Below are 25,748 nucleotides of genomic sequence, written 5' to 3' on the forward strand. Positions count from 1 at the left end.
TATCAGTACATGCATTTGTCAATAAAGAAGATTTAATGCAACACTTTTCTGTCTTGTACAGAATAGGTTATGACTTCTTTGTCATACAAACAATTTCACACATATGGCAACAAATACAATAAAATACAATCAACGTAGGCTATCAACAAATTCTTTTGTAGTATAGAGAGCCCCTTCTTTCATATGTTGAACTATTTTTTGTTTAAATCTAGACTTTGTCAGTGTTTTCCACTCAGTGGGGATTTTGTTATATAGATGTATGTTACCTGAATTTTTATTTGTGATCTCTAATTTATGTTTAGGTGGCACCATTTGATTTTTGTTCCTTGTGTTATGTGAGTGGATTTGTGCATGTGTAACAAAATTGTTTTTCAACTCTTGTATCTCCAATAATTGAGAAATCATAAATACACACGGTAGCGTCAAAATTTCCAAGCATGTGAACAGAGGTCGACAAGAATCTCTATGTTTTGCATTGCCTATATTTCTTAGTGCTCGTTTTTGCAATTTGAATATCTTGATGGCATGTGAAGAGCCACCCCAAAGAGCAACCCCATAGGTCATGCGAGTAATAAGCAGTAATTAATAGATTATGGTGCAAGCACCTTTGGAGCCTTCTTATTAGATAGATACATGATGATAATTTTTTTTGAAAGATCATTTGCATGTTGATACCAGGTTAACCCAGCTTTCGCAAATTCGAGGACACTAATAGATATTGTGTTTTATCTGTATTTAGCTTAAGCATGTTTGTTGTAAACCATAAGGTGACTTTTTCTATGGTACATCTACTCTTTTGTAGAAGGTCCTCATGGTTGTGACCTCTATTTAAAACGCTAGTGTCATCAGCAAACAGGGTACGAATTGATGGTGCCAATGCATCGGGAAGATCATTTATATATACTGTAAATAGAAACGGTCCCAAAATTGAACCTTGTGGTACGCCATGTTTAATTTTAAGAAAAGTTGATTGTTCACTGTTTACGATGACACACTGCGTTCTGTTAGCAAAATAACTTACCAACAACTCAAGAGGTTTACCCCTGACACCATATTTAGATAGTTTACCCAACAGAATGTTGTGGTTTACACAATCAAAAGCTTTGCTTAGATCACACAAGGTAATTTGCGAATCAAGCCCCTCATTTAAACCTTCTACTATGTCACTGACTATGTTAGCAACAGCTTTTACAGTAGAGCGTCCCTTCATGAACCCATATTGATGTTTTGATATGATGTTATGTTTGTCAAAAAACGAAAGCAATCTATTTTTTATGATCGTTTCGAATATTTTGCTTAGAACCGGCAAGATGGATAGGTCTATAGTTTGTGATAGATGAGGGATCACCCTTTTTGAATATAGGTAGTACCTTTGAGGTTTTAAGACAATCAGGAAAAATGCTCTTGCTCAAGCAATCATTAAACAGATCTGTGAGAAATGGGACACTAACTTCACCTATGTTTTTTATCATGCCACGGGTTAGGCCATAAATATCGGGACACTTTGAATTTTTTAATTGGCGTATACATCAGACTGTTTCTTCTATAGAGATAGGTTGGAAAAAACAAGATGACTGATTTTCAACTAAATTTGTTTCCGAATTTGCAGATTTCGTATGTAACGAATCAATAATAGTTTGAGCAGTAGTTACAAAAAACTTGTTAAACTCAGTGCTCGATATTCCGTATACATCAGTCCTTTTTTTAGTGAAATTTCTTTCCCAGTTTATTAACTTCCACGCCGTTTTATTGTAATTATCCGAGTTGATTAACAAATTTCCATAGACAGTTTTTTTTGCTTCAGCAATAGCCTTTCGATAAAGTGACCTATATGTTTTCAAAGCGGCTTTATCGCAGTCCAATCTAGTTACTGTGTATATTGCGACAAGGCTGTCTAATGTCCTTTTCATATTTTTAAGATTTTCTTTATACCAGTTGATAGGTTGTTTATTGAGTTCGTTAAGTTTAGTTAACGGAAAATGGGTATTGCTAAGTTTTTCTAATTTTTCTTGTAAGCAAGAAGTAAGATTATTTATATCATCATGTTTTGTCTCATCAATTTCCAGCTCAAAACAGGCACTGAATTGCTGAAGCGTTTTGTGTGTGATTTTCTTTACCCACACTTTCTCTGAGTCATCCTTCCTCACATGTATATTTATATATATATTTGCAGATTTCTTAATGTTAAAGACGTGCAAGAATGATCTAAGATAAAGGGATGTTCAACGAGGGTGGTAAAGTCATAGGTTCTTAGATTTGTACATATGTTATCAACGCAAGACAATGACTCTATTTTCGTTACCTCTGTGATTGTATAAGTAAGACCATGTTCGTTTAATAAATTTTCCATGTCTCTGTGCATATCTCGGATACAGTTAAGTCGAAACTCAATGTTGTAGTCACCCAATATGATTAAGTTTTTACATGTATTGAAACAGTGTTCAATGAGTTGATTAAATTTATCTAGAAAAATTCCAAAATCACCATTTGTTGATCTATAGACAGTCACAACAAGACAGTTTAAATGTACAGCACAAAACTCAGCATGTAGCTCCACAAAAAAAAAGCATTTACATCTAGTTCGCGATACTTCACTTCATTTCTTAAGAAAATACATACGCCTCCGTGTATATGCTTCTGGCGACAGAAGGACGTAGCCAGAGTGAACCCATGTAGATGAATGGTTTCCAATAGGATCTTCTGTGTTACCGAGTGTTCCGACACACAGAAGACGGAACACATGTTTTGATCAAGATAAGTGCCTAACACGTCAATTTTATTGATGATGCTTTGGACATTGAGATGAAAGATTTTCAGACCTAAGATGTGTTTGGTGGAGGTGCCGAGGTTTTCATTTATCTGTTTTCTGGAAAAAACTGCTCCGAGAAATGAAAACGGCTAAAACATTGGGGCACCCACCTGAAAAGAGGGGAATCTACTCTTGCTTGTCAGTTGTTTACATTGGATTTCTTCATGGTCATCAATTCTCTCCTTGAGGTACTCTAGTACGTCTTTTATTGTAGTTCCTTCTTGTGCACGGGCAATTCGTAACCAAATTTTTTTACTGGTTCCGCACAATTTATTGTTGGTATCACCTGTTCCGACGATGTCTTGTCGTTTTCTATTGAGTTTTGTTTTGTTTACAAAAGTTTTTTGGGGCACTGATTGATTTTGGTTTGTTGTTTTGTTATTTGCAGTTACCGACGCCAACGTTTGTGTATTTGACTTGACTTTGTTTCTATTTTTTGCCGAGGGCTGTGGGGATGCTCTTGATTTTGTTGTTTGTTTAGGTTTATTGTATGTGAACTGATAAGCGTAAATCCTTTGCTTTTTATATCCGAACTATCCGTCGGCAGTATTTGCTTTTTTAATGGATAATAATGGAACAAAATAAGTACTTGAAGTAAATTAAGGGTTTTCTTAAAAACTTAACAAGATATTCATCATATTGTTACGATTTTCGGGTATTTAAAAATTGACCTGGGTAAAATTCAATCATTTATTTCTCGATAATACAAATTTATACGAATAGCGATTATAATTCCGACTCAACTTAGAGTCTAATATTCTCTCGTCGACTGGACTAAAACTGACTGCTCCCGACGGTGGTCCCTATTTTTAAACCCATACGTTCCTTTCTGGATAATTGGCGGTCACTGTTTCAAACTCGTTCTGGAGCCCTCAACCGAGACATCCGCAGAAACGCTTCTAGCCGCTTCTTTATTCGAATACCGCCGCCACCGATTATGAGTCACTCATCATCGTCATATATACTAGAAAATACATAAGCGGTGTATGGGTTTACTTCGTAACAATGTCATCATTTATTAATAGACACTTAAGTAAAATAACACAAACTCAATTGTTCTTGTCCTAATTACTTAGTAACATGTTTAACTTCACATTCATCGATAATTTTTCATTTTTTTTTTTGTTAATATAAAATTCGTAGGGTCGTTTAATCCATAAAGTGCGATTATGGCGTGAAATGTTTTTCCACAGTTGTTCAGAAAACGCGTTAATACTGTTAATGTGTGTTTTTCAAATCTCACAGCTAAAGCAAGATCACAGTGCCGTAGAATACTCGTTAGTCGTTATACACAGATATCGACTCCGAAACTAAAAAAAAAAAAAAAATAACACGCATGTGACAGTTACACGTTCATATATTATATTACAGGAACCGCAAGATGTGGCGAAAATTAATCACAATATTATGGAAAAATTTAGTCATCAGAAAACGACATTGGGTTTTAACTATTAGTGAAATCGTAATCCCCATAATACTGTTTACTTTGGTGGCTTATGGAAGGTCAAAAATTAGTGGAATGAGTAAAGTGCATATCAAAGAACCTACATACTATGACGTCACTGATACACACAACATATACTCTCATTTAGATGTTGACGAACTGAAACTTTGGTATGCACCACGCACAAATTTTACAAGAGAGATAATAATTAAAGTTCAAGACAAACTTCAAATACGAAGAGATAGTAATAAATTGTCTCGGAACACAAAAACATAAATTTCAAGCATATTATGTTATAGGTGTAAAAGAGTTTGATTCTACCAGTGAACTGTTGTTAGAGTTTGGAAAAAACGCAACAACCCTGATTGCTGCTATTAATTTTGATGTTCACGATACAAATCATTTAAACTATGACCTAACAATTTACGATAAATATTTTAGATGGAACACAGATAAATTATTTATACCTTTGTTCACTCAGGAAGAAGGAAGTAAGTGTCTAAAGTTTTCGTGGTTTTTTAATAAACACAATATGTTTTCAGGAATGTCTAATTATTTGTCTAAAGGTTTTGCTGCGTTACAACTGGCCATAGATATGTCTTTCGTGGAGTTCCATCTCGATAACGATAAAGAAAAGAAAAATAAAGCGATAGAATTTTCTTTACAACAATTCCCAGACCCACCTCGCACTGATGATTCCGGAGTCAATCAATTATTTGTTCATTTTTTGCCAATTGTTACTATTTTCAGTTTCATATTTTTATGCCCGGCAGTATTACAACGCGTTGGAGAAGAAAAATTTTCGGGAACCAAAGTACACGCTAATATATTTTATGCAATTCTTTATCTTACTGGATAAAAATTTGTAGGAATATATGAAAATGATTGGTCTGAAGTCATCTTTAATTTGGTTGGGATGGTTTATACATGCTCTGATGACCAACATATTCTCCATTATAATAATTGTGGTATTAATGAAGGTACCGTTTTGGGGAGTCTCATATCCACCGATAGAACATTCAGATGGCACAGTTTTATTTACATTCCTGTTTTTGTACTGTATGGCAGCTATAACCTTCTGCTTTTTTATTGCTAGTGTTGTCAACACACGTAAGTATTGAGTTATTTCCGGAAGAAATTAAATGTTAAATAATGAACTTCATGGATGAGAGGGTTGATTAATTTAGTTTGGATTTTTCCATGTACATGTTGTCAGCAGTTTTTTTTTTATTCTGTTGTCTTAACTAATTATCGAATTATAAAATAAATGAAACATAATTAACATAAGTGTTATTGTTATTGTGCTTAATATATTTTGTTAATAACTTATTTCAGCATCCGTGGCAACAGTAGTCGGAATATTGTTGTGGCTTATTTCATACTTTGTACCACAATCATTTATAAATTCCCATGAAACTTTACAATGGAAATATAAAATGCCTTTCGCCCTTTTTCCTAATATGGCACTTTCTTATGGTTACTCTTCTATATCAATATACGAAATGAGAGGTTGTTGCAGATATATTTCTACATTGATTATAATTATACAAGATATTATTTTCAGAGGTTGGTATTCACTGGAATAATATTTTCCAGCCAGGAAGTGGAGATGATAACGATATAACGATGGGAAATGTGTTCATAACATTGATATTTGACATGATATTATTCATGATGCTCACACTTTACATTGAAAATGTTAAACCAGGAGAATACGGAATTTCTAAGCCATATAATTTCCCATACACCAATTTTGTCTCTGTAAGATTTTTTTTAAAGCTTATAGTATTTAAACAGTAGACAGAGTTAACTTGGTAGAATCCGTTTTCAAGAAAAGAATGCTTAATGATTTTTTTTTTGGTCATAATTTCCAGATTTTTATAGATCATGAAACTGTTTCAGTGTCTAAAAAAAAGTTTTGTGCAGTTGAAACGATGTCTGGATCATCGAGTTCAAAACTCATCGGAAGACATATTATTACAAGACTCAGAGATGGAATACACATCAACACAAACACCGTGTATTCAAATCGTTAAACTTTGTAAGAAATACTCCCATCATGTGGCTGTGGATGATTTGACAATGGACATATACAAAAATCGCATCACAGTGTTATTAGGTCAAAATGGTGCAGGAAAAACTACGACAATGTCTATTCTAACAGGTAAAGCGTATACATTTTTTTATAACATTAATTAATTTTGTAAAATCATAAGGAATGATCAACGCAACAAAGGGCGCAGTGTTAATTAATGGACAAAACATTAAAACTCACACAGATGACGTTAGGAAGCTAATGGGCTTTTGTCCACAACACAATCTGTTGTTCCCAGATTTGACTGTTCAGGAACACCTAAAGTTTTTTGCAAGAGTATGAACTGGTCTAAAACGTGTGGACGTTTTTATTTTATTTTGTTTTTTTGTAGTTGAAAGGGTCGAAAACTCGTGATGACGATTCCAAAGAGATGCTAAAAATTCTTGGAATAGAGGAAAAAGCAAATGAAATGGCAAACGTCTTATCTGGCGGAATAAAACGGAAGCTCTGTCTTGGAATGGCTTTAATTGGAAATTCAGAGGTAATTTTTTTTTTTTGTATAAGTGTTTTCGAGCTCCATTATATAGGTACATGGATTTTAACAGTCTAAACTGTCAGCTCAACAGCTTACTAAAATTTGATGTATAGTTATTGGTGTATAATAGAATATATGGGTTAGGCTGGGAATGAGCAGATGTATAATTTGAAGTTGATGACCGGATTTTAAACGTATTTCTGGATGTAATTGTTTTAAGTAACTCTTTGGTAGTAGTTTTTTTTTTTAATATTTAACAGGTTTAAATAACTGTCTTAAATAACCCATGTAATAGATTTGATCTGTTAATGTTAATCCGCCTAATTATCCTAAAATTCCTCTCCTTCAACAATTTTGTGATTCCCTTCTTCTCGTTCAGCATAATACAATACGCAGTTGTAATCAGCAGTTTACTTGACCTAGTTCTTGTAAACAACCAAAATTTTACAATGGATCTTGAACATTATGTGCCAGCTCTTGTACCTGAAGATGCTCACCACCCTTCACTTGCCGTAAACTTACAATTCTTAGCATCATCTTCTACCCATAAGTTTCCTGCAGCCAATAATGTACGCTACAACTTTAGGAAAGCCAACTTTCCGAAACTTTACGACAATTTCGATGACGTAAATATTGCACTGGACAATTTATATGAATATCTACATACGCTTCTAGACCAAAATGTTCCAAAAGTTTCCGGTTGTTCATCTTCTAAGTTTCCATATTGGGTTACGAATGAAATAAAAAATAATATTAAAACCAAAGAAAATTTCAGACGTAAGTGGTTGAGAACCAAAAATAATGTCTTCTATAATGAACATAAAAGGCTAAGATCTCTCGTGAAAACTCAGTTGAATAGTGCATATCATGATTACATCAACCAAGTGGAGATTAACTTACAATCAAATCCTTCTGGATTGTGGAGTTTCATAAACGTCAAAAAAGGAACGTCTAGAATTCCCAGCTACATGATCGATGAGGAGCACAATGAATATACTAATCCACAAGATATTGTAGACGAATTTGCAAAAACTTTTGCAAATGCACAAACTAATGACTCGTCAACCTCCTTTTTACCCACTTATGAAAACTCTTCAATTTGTTCAGTTTTTCCAGTTAGCCAAAACGAACTAATATCAATAATGAAAAACTTTCCTAATAAACTGACAGCCGGTGATGATTCAATTCCAAGTTTTGTTCTTCGAGATTGTAGTTCTGCATTTGTTCTACCACTGTCCATAATAATTATAATTTGGCCTTAAAAACAAATACTTACCCAGAACGCTGGAAAATAGCCAGAGTCATCCCCATATTTAAAAAAGGTAGTTCTCAACTCCTCAACAACTATCGCCCAATATCTATTTTATCGAATTGTTCAAAGGTGATGGAGCAGGTATTATATAAACAAATTTACTACAATGTCCGGCCCTACATATCGCCATACCAACATGGTTTTGTAAAAGGCAGATCCACTATTACTAATTTATCTGTGCTAAGTCAGACACTAGCCCAAGAAATCGATAATCAAGGTCAAATTGATGTCATCTACACTGATTTTTCTAAGGCCTTTGATTGCATCCCACACAGAATTTTACTTCGCAAACTTAATAACTTTGGCTTCTCAGCTTCACTTTTACAATTAATATGCTCTTACATCGACAATCGCGTGAATTATATTTCTTATAATCGCTTCAGGTCCTATTTATTTACATCTAGTAGCGGCGTTCCGCAAGGTTCTAATCTTGGACCGTTACTTTTTAACATATTCGTAAATGACTTGCTATTATCTCTTAGTTGTCCGGTTCTTGCTTATACTGACGAGCTCAAAATATACTCAAAAATTTCCTGCATTGACGATACCCTACATTTGCAAGCCAATCTTGACAAAATCGTGCAGTGGTGTAATAATAATATTTTTAAAATTAATAAAACAAAATGCTTCTTTATATCATTCTCCCGTAAAAACATCCTTACTGAGTTTTCATATTCAATTGATGGATCTTTTATTACTAAAAAAGAGTCAATCAAGGATCTTGGTGTAATATTTGATGAACGCTTAACATTTAACTCACACATTGAACACATAGCGAACTCAGCTAACAAGTCCTTAGGTTTTATCATGAGGGTATCTAAGTATTTCCGTAATGTCAACCTGATCAAAATTCTGTTTTATGCCTTTGTTTTAAGCAAGTTAGAATCTTAGATCATATAATAAATAGATACCACCATGCCGTGTTCTTTCCCTAGGACAGCCTGTGACGACATCCTCCTGTCACACATCTCTCTCGTGCATGGAGGGATTACAATGAAGCTATCCTTGCCTGATCACTATTTGAATTTTGCGCGCCTAAATTTAAGGAAGTATGTCTGAACTAACTTCGGAAGAAAGATGTTGACAGCTTGATTTTATAAATAATTCACAGTAGATAACGAAAGCAATAGTAAATTATTGGGCAGCAATTGTGATCCTTTATGACTATGTAATTGTTGTCGTCGAATTACTAACGGAAACGGTTTTAGTACAGGTTTATTTACAATACCAACTACAAAAATGATAACACGGCCCAAGGTTGTATGTGTATGTCCACGTGGAGGTCTTGAAGAGAAGAGGACGTCTGCACACGGTGAGTGGTCGGAGAAGAAGAAGACGTCTGCACTCGGGGAGTAGTCGGAGAAGAAGAGAGTCTGTTTTCTGTTTCCACCGTGGCGTTTCCTCTTTAGGCTTGCGCGGTGTAACTGCCAATCCGGTGGCTGCATTATGTATGTATAACTGGTTGCCTACTTCCAGGCGGCCACAACTACATCACTTAAAATAGGATCTTTGTTCTAAATTCTAAAATTGTTTTTTGTACAACAACTCGAAAGAGAGGTTAGAAGAAACATCTGTCAAAAGCGATTTGTTGCGCTGGTGCGGAAGTGAAATAGACATATACAGATGAAATGCATATAACAAAGATGAAGATGTGGTGATCACACAAGGATAGCATTATACTACTCCCCTTGACGTAGAAAACGACAACAGATAGCTTCATGTCTAGTCACACCTTTCAGTTTGAGTATTGGTATCTATTTATTATATGATCTATGGTTAGAATACGCATCTTTAATTTGGTATACGATATACATCACGCAGCACATGGTCCTAGATAGAATTCTGAAGAAATTCTTGAAGTTTCTATCACTTAAATGTGATGGAACGTACCCTCAACGGGGTACGGATATGTCACTTCTCCTTCAACGGCATCAAATGTCGTCACTTTCTTCTAGAAGAGATTTTTACTGTGCCCGTTTTCTTGCAAAACTGGTTTCTAACGAAATAGATTGTATAGATCTTCTTAGTAATATAAGCTTCAATGTTCCACGGCTATCTTCTAGATTTGTACAAACATTGAAGATCCCTAGAGCTCGTACCAACGTTTTATGTCGTGCACCGATTTACACAATGAGTTGTTGTGGAAATAATTGTTTAGAAGATATATTTTGTTAAATTGTAACTACGATAGTATTGTTATTTTAATTATATATTTATTAATGTAGTGTACAATTAGTTATTGTTGTCCTATAATTGGGAAATTAATCCTGTTGGACAATAAACTATATATTATTATATTATTATTATTATCTGTTTTTGGCAGGTTTTGATTTTGGATCAACCGACATCCGGAATGGATCCAGAATCTCGTAGAAAAATCTGGAATTTGCTACTGGAATATAGAAAAACTAAAACCATATTGATAACAACACACTGTATGGAAGAGGCTGACGTACTTGGAGACATGATAGCTATCATGGCAAATGGTCGATTACAATGTTACGACACACCACTAAACTTGAAGACAAAATACAGTAAACCTTTGTGGAGTATTTATTCTCACAAACGCCTTACAATTGACGATTTTTTAGATACTGGTTATCACTTAAATTTGTTACTTGATTCAAATAGTGATACAAATGAAATAGAGAAAACCGTTAAATTGCATTTTCCAGAAGTTAAACAGATTCGTAGGAGAGATGACTCTATCGTCTATTTGTTACCACTTTGGCAAGGAGCGAAGTATGCACAAGTGATTGAGGCTTTGGAAACGAATCAAAATACTTTAGGAATTAAGGACATCAACATGGATTTAACAACTCTTAATGATGTGTTTTTAAAGTGAGAATCAGTGTGATTGATTTGCGATTTGATGCTCATTTTAAATTGTTGTTTTTGTAGAGCATGTGACACCAATAAGAACCAAGACGAGATTGATGGTGAAAATGAAAGAGAAGCAGAAACTTTATCGATGAATAGTACGTTTATATAATAGTTTTCATTTGGAGAACTTTATATTGGGTAATTTAGTTTGGTATTCAACTTATGTATAATTTAGCCATTAATATTTACAAAAATTGATTCCTTCGTCCGGAATCTCGCCGATAACATGTGGTGGCGGCGTACCTGGGTACTAAGCCTTGGGCCGACTAGTGTCGCTGATTTAAGAAACACGTCTGGCTGACCTAAGCGTATGTGGCGACCTTCACGCCACCGGGTGAGGGAGTGCCGGGGTTGCTCTCAAGCTGGAGACACGTATCTCAGGTGGTGAGCGCCCGCGAAAACACGAGAGTAAAATAAAAGGGCAAGGAATATTTTAAATAATAATAGCACAGGGTCACGAGCACAAATTAATGACATAAAGCTTTCAATCTCGGAACCTGCGAAAACTGATGATGAAACCATTTATGCCAAGGCACTTAAACAAACATCTGGAATTATTTTCAACCAAAAGATCAATCTCAACGTTGATCCAGTAAAATCTGGTGTTTCTATAAGAAACACAAAAAATGGACACAATGGAAGTTTAATTGTTCGATGCGAAAAATCTGAAGATACAGAAAAAATTCCAAACTTGCCAATGATAATAATTTGCGTGAAAAATACACCATCAAACACCCACCTGTTATCAATCTTCGTATTAGAATCGTTGATATAACTAATGAAGAAATTACTACAGAAAATCTCGCTGATTATGTAATCCATCAAAACCGATATCTCTTTGTTGGTGAATCGTACTACAAGGTAATTGATAAAATAGTACCATTACGAAAAGACAAAAAAAGGTTTCAAGCTATCGTAGAAGTAAATCCCGATACTTAATAAGCATTCACGTTCGGTAGAAGTAACTGGCAGAAACTTTTCTGTGGTTAAGTTGCAATCTTAAGATCACTAGAAATTTAAGATTGGCACCAACTGTCTAATTTTCTAATTCAAATGTCAAATCTGAATTGTGTGGAAAAAAACCGAAGTTTTTCTAATTTTAACACGCTTCGTTTCAAGAAAATCCTTAAATACAGCATGGAAACAATTTCCATAAAAGTAGTCACGAGAAAGCCCACTTTAAAGGAAAAGAAACAAGAAATATTTCGTGGTTTTCAAAAAATTGGGTAAAACGGAAACAGTTAAACTGGTGGCAGAAATATTCTCCGTAAAGTTCGCTAGTGTTGTCGAGTGTTTTTCGTATTTTAAAATAATACAGATACAGCGGCGCTTGTGCCGTTAATATTATGATCAGAATCAGAAAGACGACTGCGCAGATTTATATACCTACATGCTTTGTTGGTTCCGTTCTACAATTGGTTTTTAAGTTTTATATAATCGTTATTGTTTTGTAAGAGGGAAAACACTCGGCTTTGAAAATAATTGTACGTAATACACATGTAAATTTAGGTTTCCGAAGGCGAAGTTTTTCACATTTTAAACACGTTATAGCTGCCAGAATCAAATTTCTAAGGTGGTACCTATCTCCAATTGCGTGATTGTGGTGAAGATTTACTTTTCATTTTCTTGGATGAGACATGGATATACCAGAACGGATCCATGGTGAAATTGTGGATCCATGATGATGACATCAAAGCTTGTCCTCCTAAAAAAACTAGTGATGGGAAAAGATTCAAAATTTTACATGCGGGTTGCTCTTTGGGCTTTTAGAGGGATGCGATTTTCTCCTTGGTTCAAAAATAGATTCACCAGATTACCACAAAACCATCACATTTTCGATATTTGACCTTTACTTACTTACATGTCACATTTTTGATAGCTACTTTCTGACATTCCAGTAATACATTATACACTAGAACAATTATGTCCGCAGTTACACAGCTTAAAAAAAAAAGTTACCAAATCTAGTTACATCTACCGAACGTGAATTCCTTATATGATGACATGATTAAAAATGGTTACCTAATCGTTGATTGTCTTGTATACGATAAATGTATTATGTATTGTACTATGCAACACCACATTAGAATTTTGTCAGTGTTTCTTTTTGTTACAGCTTGGCAAACAGATTCGCAAGGCAGATGCTGCTTTGGAAATATTGGAAATCAATTTTCAGCATTAATGAAAAAGCGTTGGTACTTTTTTCAGAAAAAGTTTTACTGGTTTATTCCAGCAGTAAGTATTTACTTTGATTTGGACATTATATTGAGAAGATAGGAGGCTAATATTTCATGATTTAAAACATAATTAGATGTCATTGGTCAGCCACTAAGTATAGTTGCAGCATAAGTTAAAAATTCGTGGGCATACAATGAAATCTCATGCATTTTTTTTCTATTCATTTGAAATTCGATTTGTTTAAAATTAATTAATTATGGATTAGTAATAATTTAATGAGAAAACAAAAGAACGATGCTAAATGCAAGTTTTCACGATATTCAATTTTCTTGAAAAGGTTTACAAACTTAATGTTTTATATTAAAAAACAAATATCGAAATTATACAATATATTGGAAAATCTGCTGCTATCAATTTTGTGGTACTCCAAAGTAGGTACAACTGACTGTAGACATTTTTATACATATTTAACGAGCGAGAAAATACAAGCATAAGTATTTACAATTTTTATCTAATATTTCAGATTCTTGTTTGCATCTGCATTTTCTTATTGGCAATTTGGTTAGGAATGTCAAATTCAGACAGTTATGATGGTGGTGGTCCATCGATGAACTATTCGTTGCAAGTATATGGAAAGCCTAAAGTATACTATGGTGGTAAAAAGACTACAGATCCTTTTCTCGATACCATGGGAATTTTCTACAAAAAGTTTGTAATGGATGAAAACGCGAAACCTGTGTTGAGCGAAAATATTTCCGGTGGTACGTGTGTTACTTCTATTTTCATATTTTGAACCTTGCAATTACGTGTGTACCCTAGTTAAGTAAAAGTAATCCAGAACTGCGCTTACCCATCTAGCGGTTTTATTGGTTGTTTAATTTTCTTTTGATTTCGAATTAAACAACATCCAGGAGAATCGGCAACAGAAATTAAAATTTGTTTTATCATATTTTCAGACATAATAAAAGAAGGCGTCAAAAACATAGCGTTTTACAAGAAGCACATGATCACAGCAATTGAATTCAACAGTACTTCAAACGAAACAGGAGTCGTTGTAAATGCCATGTATTCATCTGAAACAGTGCATGGGATACCTATTTCCATCAATCTTGCAATGAATGCCATTGCTAAAGCTTGGCTTGGTGGTAATTTTTCAATCACTACGCGTAATACTCCTCTGAAACCAATGTACTCTCAAGATGCACCTTCAGAATTATCCATTGTAAACGTTGCAAGTGTGTGGTTAATCTTAATTCCTATTAGTAAGATGATCTGTTCATGCGAATTTATGATGATACGTTTTAATTTGTAGGCATGTTTTTCTTCATGAGCAATTTTATCGTATTTCCCCATACAGAAGTATCAACAGATTTTATAAAGATTCAAACGATTGCAGGAATTAAAACATATTTCTACTGGCTAACAAATGTTGGCTTTGATGCATTATTTTCAGTGCTTCCAATGGCGACACTGTGTATTTTTCTGTTGTTAATAAATCAACTTCTTTATAACGGGTATGCTTTCCAGAAAGCAGATATCGGTAAGTATTAGTGACAATTACCTTATAATTATAATTTTGAAATCTTAGCAATTACCATTGAGTTTTTATTCTTTTTTTTTTTTCAGAGGCAATGTTTACGATATATGGAACTTACATCATAGTGGCTTTGCCATTTACCTATCTATTTAGTTTTCGAAAAACAATTACAGGAGGCTTTGCCCTTTTTCTTATGTTAGGTATTTTTTTCGGTATTGTTCCATCGCTAATCATCGCTGCAATGGAATTTTCGCACCAAGAGTATTATATCAAAATTGCAAAGTGTTTAACACCTATGTTAGTAGCAATAAGTCCACAATTTGCAATGAGTTACATAAATGTTAAGTTTGCGAAGAAATACATTGACAATTTCAACTGGAAATATATGGACCCTAAAAAACGGTCTCATAATTGTAACATCAATCCAAATCCCTGCTGCAATGGTAGGTTTTTTTTACTGAATAACGATTTATGTGTTCAAGTTGCTTTGTCAGAGCGATGCGGGAGATTTCACTTGGGTATTTTATGCAATTAAAACAGTACCGGTGTAGATGCATTCTGTATATTTTCTCATTCTATGTTCCGTAGCAGTTTCTATTACAATTCGATTTTCGTTTATTAAAAACCCCGTTATAAATGCCAATTTTACGTGAATTTTGATATTTTTTGAAGTAACGTTTCTTTATCATGTCATGTTTCAAAATATATTTAAAGGTTGTTTTGTTTTTCTTGCCGAGCGTAAGCTTAGGAAGTGGTAATCGAGCCCATCGGGTGACTTGCCAATTTCATGTTTTCTCGACGTTTCATGACTTCTCGAGTATGGCGTTTGTGTCGATTTTTATTAGACACGTAACCTCGAAACGTACTGTCAAATTTTATATGCGTGTTAGGAATATCATGTAGATAGTTAAACGATAACCAGAATTTTTACTAATCATCCCACCAAAAAATTGACGATGTCATCTCAAAGAATTCTATTTTAAAATGGTGGTGTACGTACGAATTGAGTTTTGTCGATTGTTTGAAAGACCGCTCGATTGAATTCACATATCGTGCAGGTAACATACATATTTGTTGGAATCAGTAGTTAATTTCTGAAAAATGCTAATTTAAAAAAAATATATATGAAAATGCACGAAATGTTGCGATTTACGGTGAAGTTTTATTAAATAAAAATAAAATTTTTAATAGCACTAGATACAAATTGGCACCACCTTGATGGGTTATGGGTTTTATACGCTGCCATTGTGCACATTAAAAACAAACTTTTTTTTTTCGACTGAGTATTTTTGTGTTGCAGGAGACGACACAACTTCTTGTCACAATTACCAAAATTATTTTCGAAATGAAGAATTGGGAATTGGGAATGATCTAGCAATAATGCTCGTGGCATTTGTTATATATTTTGCAATCTTAATTTTCATGAAGAGTGAACTTCACGAAAAAATTATGCACGTCTTGAAATATCCATGCTCTATTAACATTTTTAAAACCCACTACAAAAAAAGTGAAAAGGATGAAGACTTCACCGAAGATACATCTCTTCAAGTTACAAATTTAACTAAAACATTTGGAAGACAAACTATAGTGAAGAAATTAAAATTTTATTTAAAAAATAATAAATGTTTCGGATTACTCGGTGTCAACGGTGCTGGAAAGTCTACCACATTCCGCATGTTAACGAAGAATTTATTTTTCGATAACGGCAGTATTGCTTTAAACCCGGAAAACAAAAAAAAAGCAATAACGATAAACCAACCAGAGGTAAGGAAATATAGTCTTTATCATAAAACCCATTCGTTACTTTGTGCAATTGTATTTTTTTTAGTACTGTCAAAAAATTGGTTATTGTCCTCAAGAAGATTGTTTGAATTATTTTCTAACTGGACGAGAACTAATACGTGTTATGGCATACTTAAAAGGTTACTCGGGTGAAGACGTAAACAAAGTAACTGACAGTTTATTGACTTCTTTTGGTAAAAATACTATATTTGTTACCTTTAATTATTTATTTGTTTATTATTTAAGGTTTAAAACCTTACGCTGATAAACCGTGTTCTGAATACAGCGGAGGAAACAAAAGAAAACTAAGCTCTTGTATAGCGTTTTTAGGATCTCCTAAGGTCATTTGCCTCGATGAGCCCACAAGTGGTGTCGATCCAGCAAGTCGACGCAAATTTTGGGGTATATTATCATTGTTCAAGAAAATGAAAGGGACATCTTTTTTGCTTTGCTCTCATAGCATGGAAGAATGTGAAAATTTGTGTGATGAGCAATGCGCGGAAAAGTATCTCAGCAGTGCAATTCCCCAGTTGAAGTAAGGTGTGTTTTACAGCGAGTAGTGGGGACGCTTTGATCTGGTCCACAAGGACGTTGCCAGTGCATTTCGTTAGGAGTGTTTACGATCGCTAAACTTACTTCAAATAATAATACGCGATCCCCTTTTTAATTTTTACACCACAGGACCGCATGTTTGTTATATTGAAATGTTATATCATACAAAATGGCAAATTCATTTGTAACAAAATGGTTAAGATTGATTAAATAAGAAACCAGATTGCCGTGTATTGTTATAGCAACAAAATGAATTGAGGAATCTTTAATATATATAACTGCTAATGTTAGAATAAACGTCAGTAATAAAATTTATTATTGAATGCATTTGTTTGTTGGCAAGTTTCAAAAATGCGGTCACATAATTTAACTGATAAGTTTAAGGTTTTAATTGATTCAGTGTGCGTCCGTTGGTAACAAATGTGTCAGAATTCATGAAAGAGACCTTGTAGGAATAGTAGATGTGTCCGTAGATGAACGTTGAGGAATCGCCTAGGAAGGATTTTCGTTGCGCTTTGTGCTCGCGCTAGCTCGAAGTGGCGAGGCTCACGTGCCCCCACTTCGACGCGACGGCACTGAGGGAGTGAGATAAATTTCCGCGTAGTGGTGATGAGTGCGTATTTAGTTCTGAAGTCGTAAACTTTCTAACTAGAATTTTCTTTACAGAATAGCAATTATGAAAAGTGGTGAAATTAAAGATCAAGGGAGTCTTTTGTGTCTGAAAAAAAAATACCAAAAAGGTTTTAAAATTGCTGTGACACTTACAAGCGAAACAAACAACTCAGAAGAAATCAAAAAGCACATGGAAGACAAATTAAAAGCTCAGCTTAAAGAGGAATACGCTGTGAGATTTTATTTTATTAAAACAAAAATTGAGATTAATTATTTTTTATATGCAGAATACGTTAACTTACGAAGTCGTGGACGGTAACCAAAGGTTGAGTAGATTGTTTTCTGACTTACAGACAATGAAGGATATGTATAAAGAACAAGTAGAGGATTATGCAGTGAACCAAATTTCATTGGAAGATATATTCCTAACCGTTGCAGAAGAAACCTAGGCTTGTGGGACCAAGAACACAATGTGGATAAATGGTTGAATACAATTCTGTTGACATAGCAATTTGCTTCTGCAGAACTACGCGGTTTAGAGATGATGGAGTAATGGTGGGTAGTTGTATACTATAAGTCATATAAATAATAATAATTTAATATCCAATCTATCGATATCTTCGAGAATAAGAATTTTAAATTTAATTATATAAGTTAAGCCAAAGATTTACACAGCAGTATTTAAAAACCGTTTTTAGATTATTTTCTGTGAAATTCGACACAAAAATATCTTTCCACTGAAATTACCAGTTTGCAAACTTCTGGTTTTTATTGCAAACATTACCTACCTATTTTTGTACAAATGGTTTTTTTTTTGTGTGTTTACTTTCTCTTTGTGGAAATTATCCAGCACTAGAACATCCAAAAATTACTTCATCAACCAAATATTGGGCCGTTCTACAAAAAATTTTGTTGCTGAGTTGCATGTCAAAATGAATGAATTGATTTCTGTAAAAACTTAGGAACTCAGATTTGAGAAGTTTGCTATTTGGAAAATGAAGTTGCCGCAGAAACAATTACATCTCAACTGAGTTTCCAAGAATGCAGAGCAAATAAAGACGATTTTGTGAGATTTTGCCTACTTTTTGAGATACTGATATATTTATGTTAAAATGCGATTTTTTCGTTATTAATCTTTTATTGTAATTCGAATTTTTTCTTTAATTCTCATATTTTTAAACTAAATTTTTTGATATTTATTACGTCTTATTTTAAAATTTCCTAGTTTTACCTGCGTGTTCAACGATTGTACACAATGCATCTGTGATTGTATTTATATCTTTAAATTTCTTTAAAAAATCTTTATTATGTGCGCGAAACGTGCGTCGAAATTTTTAATAAACGAGATTTTTTATTACTGAAAATTTTGAAATTGATCTAAAAGAGAGTCGTTAATATTCAGAAATTATTTATGAACAATAAAGGTAATCAGTTAATATTATCTTATTCTAATTGAGTATTTTTAAAATCAAGTTGTGTCGCAAACAATCAAAACTGCGATATATAATTTGCGGTTGATGTTAGAGGCATCGCTTGAGTTTAAAAATGTTTGTTACAGCAAATAGTTCCTTACAAAAATTGTTTTTTACAACTTTGCCGCTGTTCAACTTCAAAATCTTCAATATTTAAAAAATCTCGCTTACTGAAAATTTCGATACACCTTTTGTGCAGGCAATGAAGAACGAAATTTAAAGGCAGCAATACAATAAAAGTTGTATTTATTTACTACTACTTACTATTGATCTTGGTGATTTTGAAGAATTTGTAAATCCTATTCATGAATGTCAGGTTTTAGCTAGAAATCATATTTTGGTCGAATTTTATGAGTCCTGAAGCATATTTCGACTTGTTTTTTGCTAGTTAAACTCATTGGGGTCAGTAAATGATGTACCTTACTTAACCGTTGTAATAATTCAACTGGCACCCTGTAGCACGCGACGAGTAAGTTCAAAATGAAATATCTACCAGAAATTCTTGAAATCATGTTTATTTAAATCCATGCTCATTAAAAAAGTCATTTTACTACATTATTACCATTCTCCCATGTACCCAAGTGTCAGCGTAACAAAATTTTTGAGCAAATTCGAGTTGAACTTTTTTGAACAATGGCCAAAACAATTGTAAAATCCCTCTATAAATTAGGAAAAATTACTACACTATTCGATATTTAACGTTCACAACACTTCACAGCACGATTAGTTGAAAATCTTAATAGAAGTATGTAAACCGAGACATGGTCCTAGTGAGTGCTAGGCTATAAAAACCAAGCATTGTTTCGGTGAATACTTCTATAGCAACCCTAAACGTTAACAACCGAATATTGGAGTCCTTTTTAATTATTTCGAAACGAACTATAAAATACGAGTAACAATAGAAGTATGTTTGGAATTTTTGACTGTTTACATAATCATAGATAAAATTTTCTTTCCCCTTTAGCAATAAACAACTGAAGCATCTTAATTATTGTAAGCACATTACTCATAAAGGTAATGTTCTCAAATGAAAACAGAAGCTTAAAAATTGTATTGACTATTTATGAAAAGTAAAAAATATTTGAATTAAAAATTACCAAATACTTTGCTATGCAATGATTTAATTCACTGAAAGGCAACTTGGTAAAAACTGCGTCAATGCAATATTTGTGATACATCTGTGATAAATTTTATAGTTTAGGATGAAATGAATCGATTGGTTTTTGAAGTCGGTGCGTGCTATTTTTTTTATATTGTTAGGGGACGGGGCGTCGCGACGTCGCGGGTTGACGGGGACGACCTGTCCTCACCTGTCGAGACACCGGCCCGAACCAGGAAGCCGGGTATGCTCCGATTTGGAAGTTCTGAGAAGAACTGGTTGCGTGCTTTATTTGTGTGCTTGTGTAGGGATTTATTTGGGGCAATAAAACCCTCGGTTAGAGAATGCAGAGCGGTTTATTGTGACTCCGAAGCGTACACTTTCACCGCTAGCTGACAAGTGATGCTGAGCGGGATTTCTAGCAGCCTTTTATGCTTTTTTACCGTTTTCTGGACACCGTCTGGGCAGCGGATTGGCTGCCGCCAGATGTCACAGAAAACGGAGCATAATTGTTATTTGCTTATCGCCTATTAACACTAAACTAATTCTTGGCACTAAATATATTATCTACTAATTACCTTACCCTAATTAACCTATTTTTTTCGCGAGCTGACGGCACACGCGCGCAATTCTGCACCAGTAGGCGGGGCCCCGACCGAGGTATTAAATATAACCACCGTCGGCGGGGCGGCCAGACTGGAAACAGCCGCCGCAGCACGCGAACCTATTCTACGCTAAACTACTTTATTAATTATCCTAAAACTTAAATAAGGTCCTAAAGTAACTTAATTAATTGTGAAATCAGGCCTCGGTCACGCTCTCCGGCAACAATATACATGTATATTTTTACAACGTTGTACCCTTTTATAATTTTAAACATGACTTCGGTTTTTCAAATGCAGCCTCTGAAACTACCGAATTTTTGCCCGTGTATTTAATACTAGCTTTAAGTTAGTTACATGAACAAGAGACATAAAAGATTCAATTTCGCAAAGTAAGTAGGTATACAGTTAATATGTGTATTTCAAAATTGGGCGATTTGTTTCAATTTGTTTGTTTTTTTTTTTTAAACAATCAACTTCAGTTGCATTAAGCTCAGCGACCGCCAGATTAGTTTTGAATGTAATGCTTTTCTATTAATTTTGTTTCTGTTTGAAGCTTAACAACAAAATATTGAGCAGATACATATTTATTTATTTTATGGATATATCTTTTAATGTTATTTGTTCTGTGGTAAGCAAGGAAAAATGTACCAACTTGTGCAACAAAGTGCTACCCAGAAAGTGTACATACATTATTTTTTTATTGGTGATGAGTATGACATAAGTTTAAGAATTTGGCTTTTGATTGGAACTTATATGTTGTATTGTATACACAGACTAATTTTAAAAGAACATTAAACTTTCTTATATGATTTATTTAAATTATTTTTATTAGTTATTATTGTTACTGGATTATATTTTTGTATTTTGTAAAATGGAGATTTTCCGTAATAAATTATTATTCTTATTATTAATAAACTTAAAAATAAATTTGTTTTTCTATAATTTTATTATTTACCTAAACTCATATGACCCGTTCAAACTTTAACTTGTAAATCATCCACCGTTTATTCCTGGATTGTATGCTTGAGTTGCTCGTGGTTGTTAAATAAATATTCTTATATCACTAGTGTTTTCTTCGAAGTCCTGGAAATTACCGTTTCCCATCGACTACCCCCGCACCGGAAAGAAAAACCCGGTCACAAAACGTGTCCTTTGAAAAATGTTGATGACGTCATTACAAAATTTTGTAAAGAAAAAACTCATTTGAAAGACACTCACAGCATGCTCCTTCATATTTACTTTAACATTGCATACATATTTGTATTTAACTTGTAAGGATTCTCATAAAAAATTAAATTGGCAAAATTAAATTTTGTAATAAAAGTAATGATGCAGAAAAGAAGAGGAATTATTCTTTCTACGAACTGCACAACAAAAAAATTGAGCACTGTTTGAGTTGAGTAATAAACCATATTATTCCACTAGTGGTGTAATGAAGGTCTCCACTACTTAACTGAAATTTATGAACATGCAAATTACAACAAATTATTTACATTAAGTAATTCTTAACTTATTTATAAAACTTTTCGTACTTGGTTTTTGATTAATTAGGCAACAATGAAGACGCCACATTTGCAGCAGCTTCTTCTATTTCGAAAGGCAGGCTTCCTGCTTCAGAATCACTCATTTCTCGATTGAAAAAAAAAAATTTTTTTTTAACTGACGCATACAACAAATTTGAGTGGTTGTCATAACACTGCAAAAATTCTCTTGGTTCTTGATTTTTAATTAATAAATAGTTATTTATGCAACAAGTGCAAAAAGTGACGTAACAAATGTCCGAAGATCGAGTCGGACAATACGTCAAGTGCAAGAACAATTTTGCACGTGTTGCATACAACATTTTTTCTACAATCTTGGGTATAATGCACCAGTTTTATTGGAGATTCAATGTTAGTTAGCCGTGACTATCATGACAATGTTTCCAAAAAAGAAATATGGAGAAATACTATAAAATAAAAACCTGTGACCATCTTTGTCACTTATCGCCATCGATAAGGTATAAATCAAATGTATATGCTGCACTTGTAAAATGTTTGTGTAGTACCCTTATGTTTTAGTTTCCTTTAGTTTAATGTAGTGTGTAAATCGGTTTTTTATAATGCACAGCGTGATGAAACCTATAGATTTCTTGCAATTTTCGTCTCTTGACGGTTTCCTTGGCCAATCGTCGCTGTGGAACAATCATAGTGACAATGCTTTTTTGCTAAAATTACGATTACGAAGTTTACACTAATTCCACCCCAGGAACTGAAAGATCTCGTACTTCTTGATACTATTGCCATAAACAGTCTCGTTACGGTATGTATATTGATTGTTTATTTAAGTTTAAAAATTCACCAATTTTTTCTCCTATTCGGGGGCCTCCATCTCATTCACTTAATCTAATCAGCATCAAAACAATCAGACCCTTAAATATAAATAGATTATTAACATTTCAAGCAGCAACTATTTGTGAATATTTAACTAAAAATCTTTTAATAAGCTAAAAAAAATAGATATCGCACCCTTTGCCGCTTTCTTCAATAATTTTGTACGAGTTTATATTTTGTTTGTTGTTCACAAAAGTAAGAAAGTTTGGCGGCTGTCATTTTCTGTTCTGCGTTTTAACCATAAACCAGGCGCAAACTAAAAACATAAACTATGTTATGTATTTATACTTGGTGCATATTTCATTACTAAGTTTACTTGTTACATATGTATTATGTTTTGTGTCCATTGTGAATAAGGCCCACAGACCATTAAGCAAATAGAAAGACGTTCAAAAACCACTACGATTTAATGTGGCGATTACAGCGCTGCTCGAGCTCCTGCATGAATTAAATCCACTGATTACTAGATTATAATTACTATAGTAGTAATTTTATTTTTAATTACAATTTTAATTCTATAAAAATGAAACTAAATTCAGTAATGAAAAACATATATTTGATAACAATGACAAAATTACAAAACAACTCTCAAAGAAAAACAATTTCATTTCGAAATACCTAAAAAAAATAATTTAATTACAAACTGCTTAAAAAAAACTCTTGAAACTACGGGTAGGTGTTAATTTTAAAACCTATTTGAATTATTAATTCTTCTACGATTATGTACTTGAAATTGTTTTTGCAGATTGGTCAATTTTTTATTTATTATTAGACGCACTGCCAAATTAATAATTTCCGTTCTTAAATCAGCAATATGAATGTCACAGTTAATCCAAGTAAAGTTAATTGTTGCTGTTATATGTTCTTTTAAATTTCTTGCAATATTTGGAACTTCTCCAAAATTATCTAAAAAGAAGACTATGGTATCGTAAATCTCAGCTAAGCATGTTACAAATTCTTTTGTAGCATATTTCAACCTTAATTTTTGATCCTGTTCTTTGTAAAGAGTGAAAATATGATGTTCTTCGGTTTTTTGTGCAATTATACAATTTTTACAGTCTTTACATGTGATAGCTTTTAATTTTTTTATTAAAAAGCCACAAACATATGTAATAGCCTGAAGATCATATAAATCTTTAAATGCAGTTCTATTAGTTGAGCTAGAATTTTCTAAATTTACCAACTCATTGATATTTTCTGTAAACTGAAAATTTGTTGGTTTTGATGACGAGGATAAAAATATTCTAAGATTATCGAGAAGTTTTCCTACATCTTCTTCACAATTCTTACCATATGCTTGATATGCTATCAAATTATTCAAAATACTTGTTTTTAACGCCGATATAAATTGAAAACACGATGGATTACTATTTCCTGAACCGTATTGTCGTATCACTGAAAATAAATTTTCTAGAGGATCCTGATTCAACATTCTTGTTCGCAAAAATTTGAATTCATTTTTTTCACACATCTGCCAAAGAAGTCTAATTCCACGAATGTTATTTAACCAACCTTCTTTAAAGGGCATAGTTGTTTTGAATTGACCACGTACTTCGTCATAAAATTTCCAACTTTCGATTTTTTTTTCCATTTTATTCCAAAAATCAAAATGGCCAGATTTCTTTGTTAAAGCACATCTTAGCTTTGGATTGCAGTGGTTGTTACGCATATTAATACCAGTGGAGTTGAAACTGTCGAATAAATCATTTGCGTCTTTTACAAAGAAAGCCGTTTCGATTGCTTCTGAAGGAATATTTTCTTTTGAATCTATTAGAGTTTCAAGTGCAGCTGCCATACTGGCACTAAGTGTTTTTGCTGCAATTGACACTTTCATCTTTAATAATCTATATCTGTTCATGTAAAGAAAGGGTTCTCGGATTTTATGCAAAATTTGAAATCTTCGAGTACTATCAAATTGATAAGCTTGTCTCAAATACATAAATTTAGCTTTCTTGGTTTCATCATAATAAATCGTATATTTAAGGAGAGCATTTCTTAATGATTTCAATAAATGGGGACTATCATATAAACATACAATTTTTTTTGAATTTACCTTAAAGTATGGTTCCTTATACTCTACATTTGATTCTTCTTTTAACAAACGTAGAGCCTTTACATTCGAACTGGCCTGATCACAAACGGTGCATATGACTTTTGCGCCGGCCATATTAAGTTTGCTAATAATTTCTTTAATTATTAGTTTTAATTTTATACTTTTAATAGAGTCCTTAACAAAATAGTACGCTATTGGTTGTTTCCATCCGGAACTAATACCTTGTATCATAAATACTAACGCATGGTTAGCATAATTTTTATTTCGTCCTAAAGATCCCAAATCCTCAAAACCAATAATTTTGTCAGTAGATCTCGAATAGGTTAAATTTGTAGATAAAGACACTTCATCAAACATAAGCTTGCATAATCGATCTCTTGGTTTCAGTTTCTCAATTCTCATTTTTAACTTATCAAATAGTTCGTCATTCACGCCACATTCAAAAGGTATATTTTTCAAAAATTTGTA

General features: G+C 33.3%; 1 protein-coding gene across 1 annotated transcript in view; it reads left to right on the forward strand.

Annotated features, from left to right (window-relative positions):
* LOC135136637 (ATP-binding cassette sub-family A member 2-like) overlaps positions 1 to 21,797 on the forward strand; it is a 32,094-nt gene extending 10,297 nt beyond the window's left edge. Inside the window, exons 2-23 of the mRNA XM_064066008.1 lie at positions 4,181 to 4,497; positions 4,553 to 4,744; positions 4,796 to 5,067; positions 5,123 to 5,363; positions 5,589 to 5,762; positions 5,818 to 6,014; positions 6,138 to 6,417; positions 6,470 to 6,624; positions 6,680 to 6,829; positions 10,459 to 10,669; positions 10,727 to 10,976; positions 11,037 to 11,113; positions 13,135 to 13,253; positions 13,720 to 13,957; positions 14,153 to 14,458; positions 14,509 to 14,736; positions 14,823 to 15,176; positions 16,034 to 16,497; positions 16,562 to 16,709; positions 16,762 to 17,005; positions 17,734 to 17,911; positions 17,967 to 21,797. Coding sequence (XP_063922078.1) covers positions 4,191 to 4,497; positions 4,553 to 4,744; positions 4,796 to 5,067; positions 5,123 to 5,363; positions 5,589 to 5,762; positions 5,818 to 6,014; positions 6,138 to 6,417; positions 6,470 to 6,624; positions 6,680 to 6,829; positions 10,459 to 10,669; positions 10,727 to 10,976; positions 11,037 to 11,113; positions 13,135 to 13,253; positions 13,720 to 13,957; positions 14,153 to 14,458; positions 14,509 to 14,736; positions 14,823 to 15,176; positions 16,034 to 16,497; positions 16,562 to 16,709; positions 16,762 to 17,005; positions 17,734 to 17,911; positions 17,967 to 18,128 — 4,947 coding nt within the window. The 5' untranslated portion in view covers positions 4,181 to 4,190 and the 3' untranslated portion in view covers positions 18,129 to 21,797. The remainder of the gene's footprint in view (positions 1 to 4,180; positions 4,498 to 4,552; positions 4,745 to 4,795; positions 5,068 to 5,122; positions 5,364 to 5,588; positions 5,763 to 5,817; positions 6,015 to 6,137; positions 6,418 to 6,469; positions 6,625 to 6,679; positions 6,830 to 10,458; positions 10,670 to 10,726; positions 10,977 to 11,036; positions 11,114 to 13,134; positions 13,254 to 13,719; positions 13,958 to 14,152; positions 14,459 to 14,508; positions 14,737 to 14,822; positions 15,177 to 16,033; positions 16,498 to 16,561; positions 16,710 to 16,761; positions 17,006 to 17,733; positions 17,912 to 17,966) is intronic.
* Positions 21,798 to 25,748: the final 3,951 nt, after the last annotated feature.

This window comes from Zophobas morio, unplaced genomic scaffold, assembly GCF_036711695.1.
Source record: "Zophobas morio isolate AGI-343-1 ecotype UQ-CSIRO unplaced genomic scaffold, CSIRO_AGI_Zmor_V1 ptg000026l, whole genome shotgun sequence".
Taxonomy (NCBI): Eukaryota; Metazoa; Arthropoda; class Insecta; order Coleoptera; family Tenebrionidae; genus Zophobas; species Zophobas morio.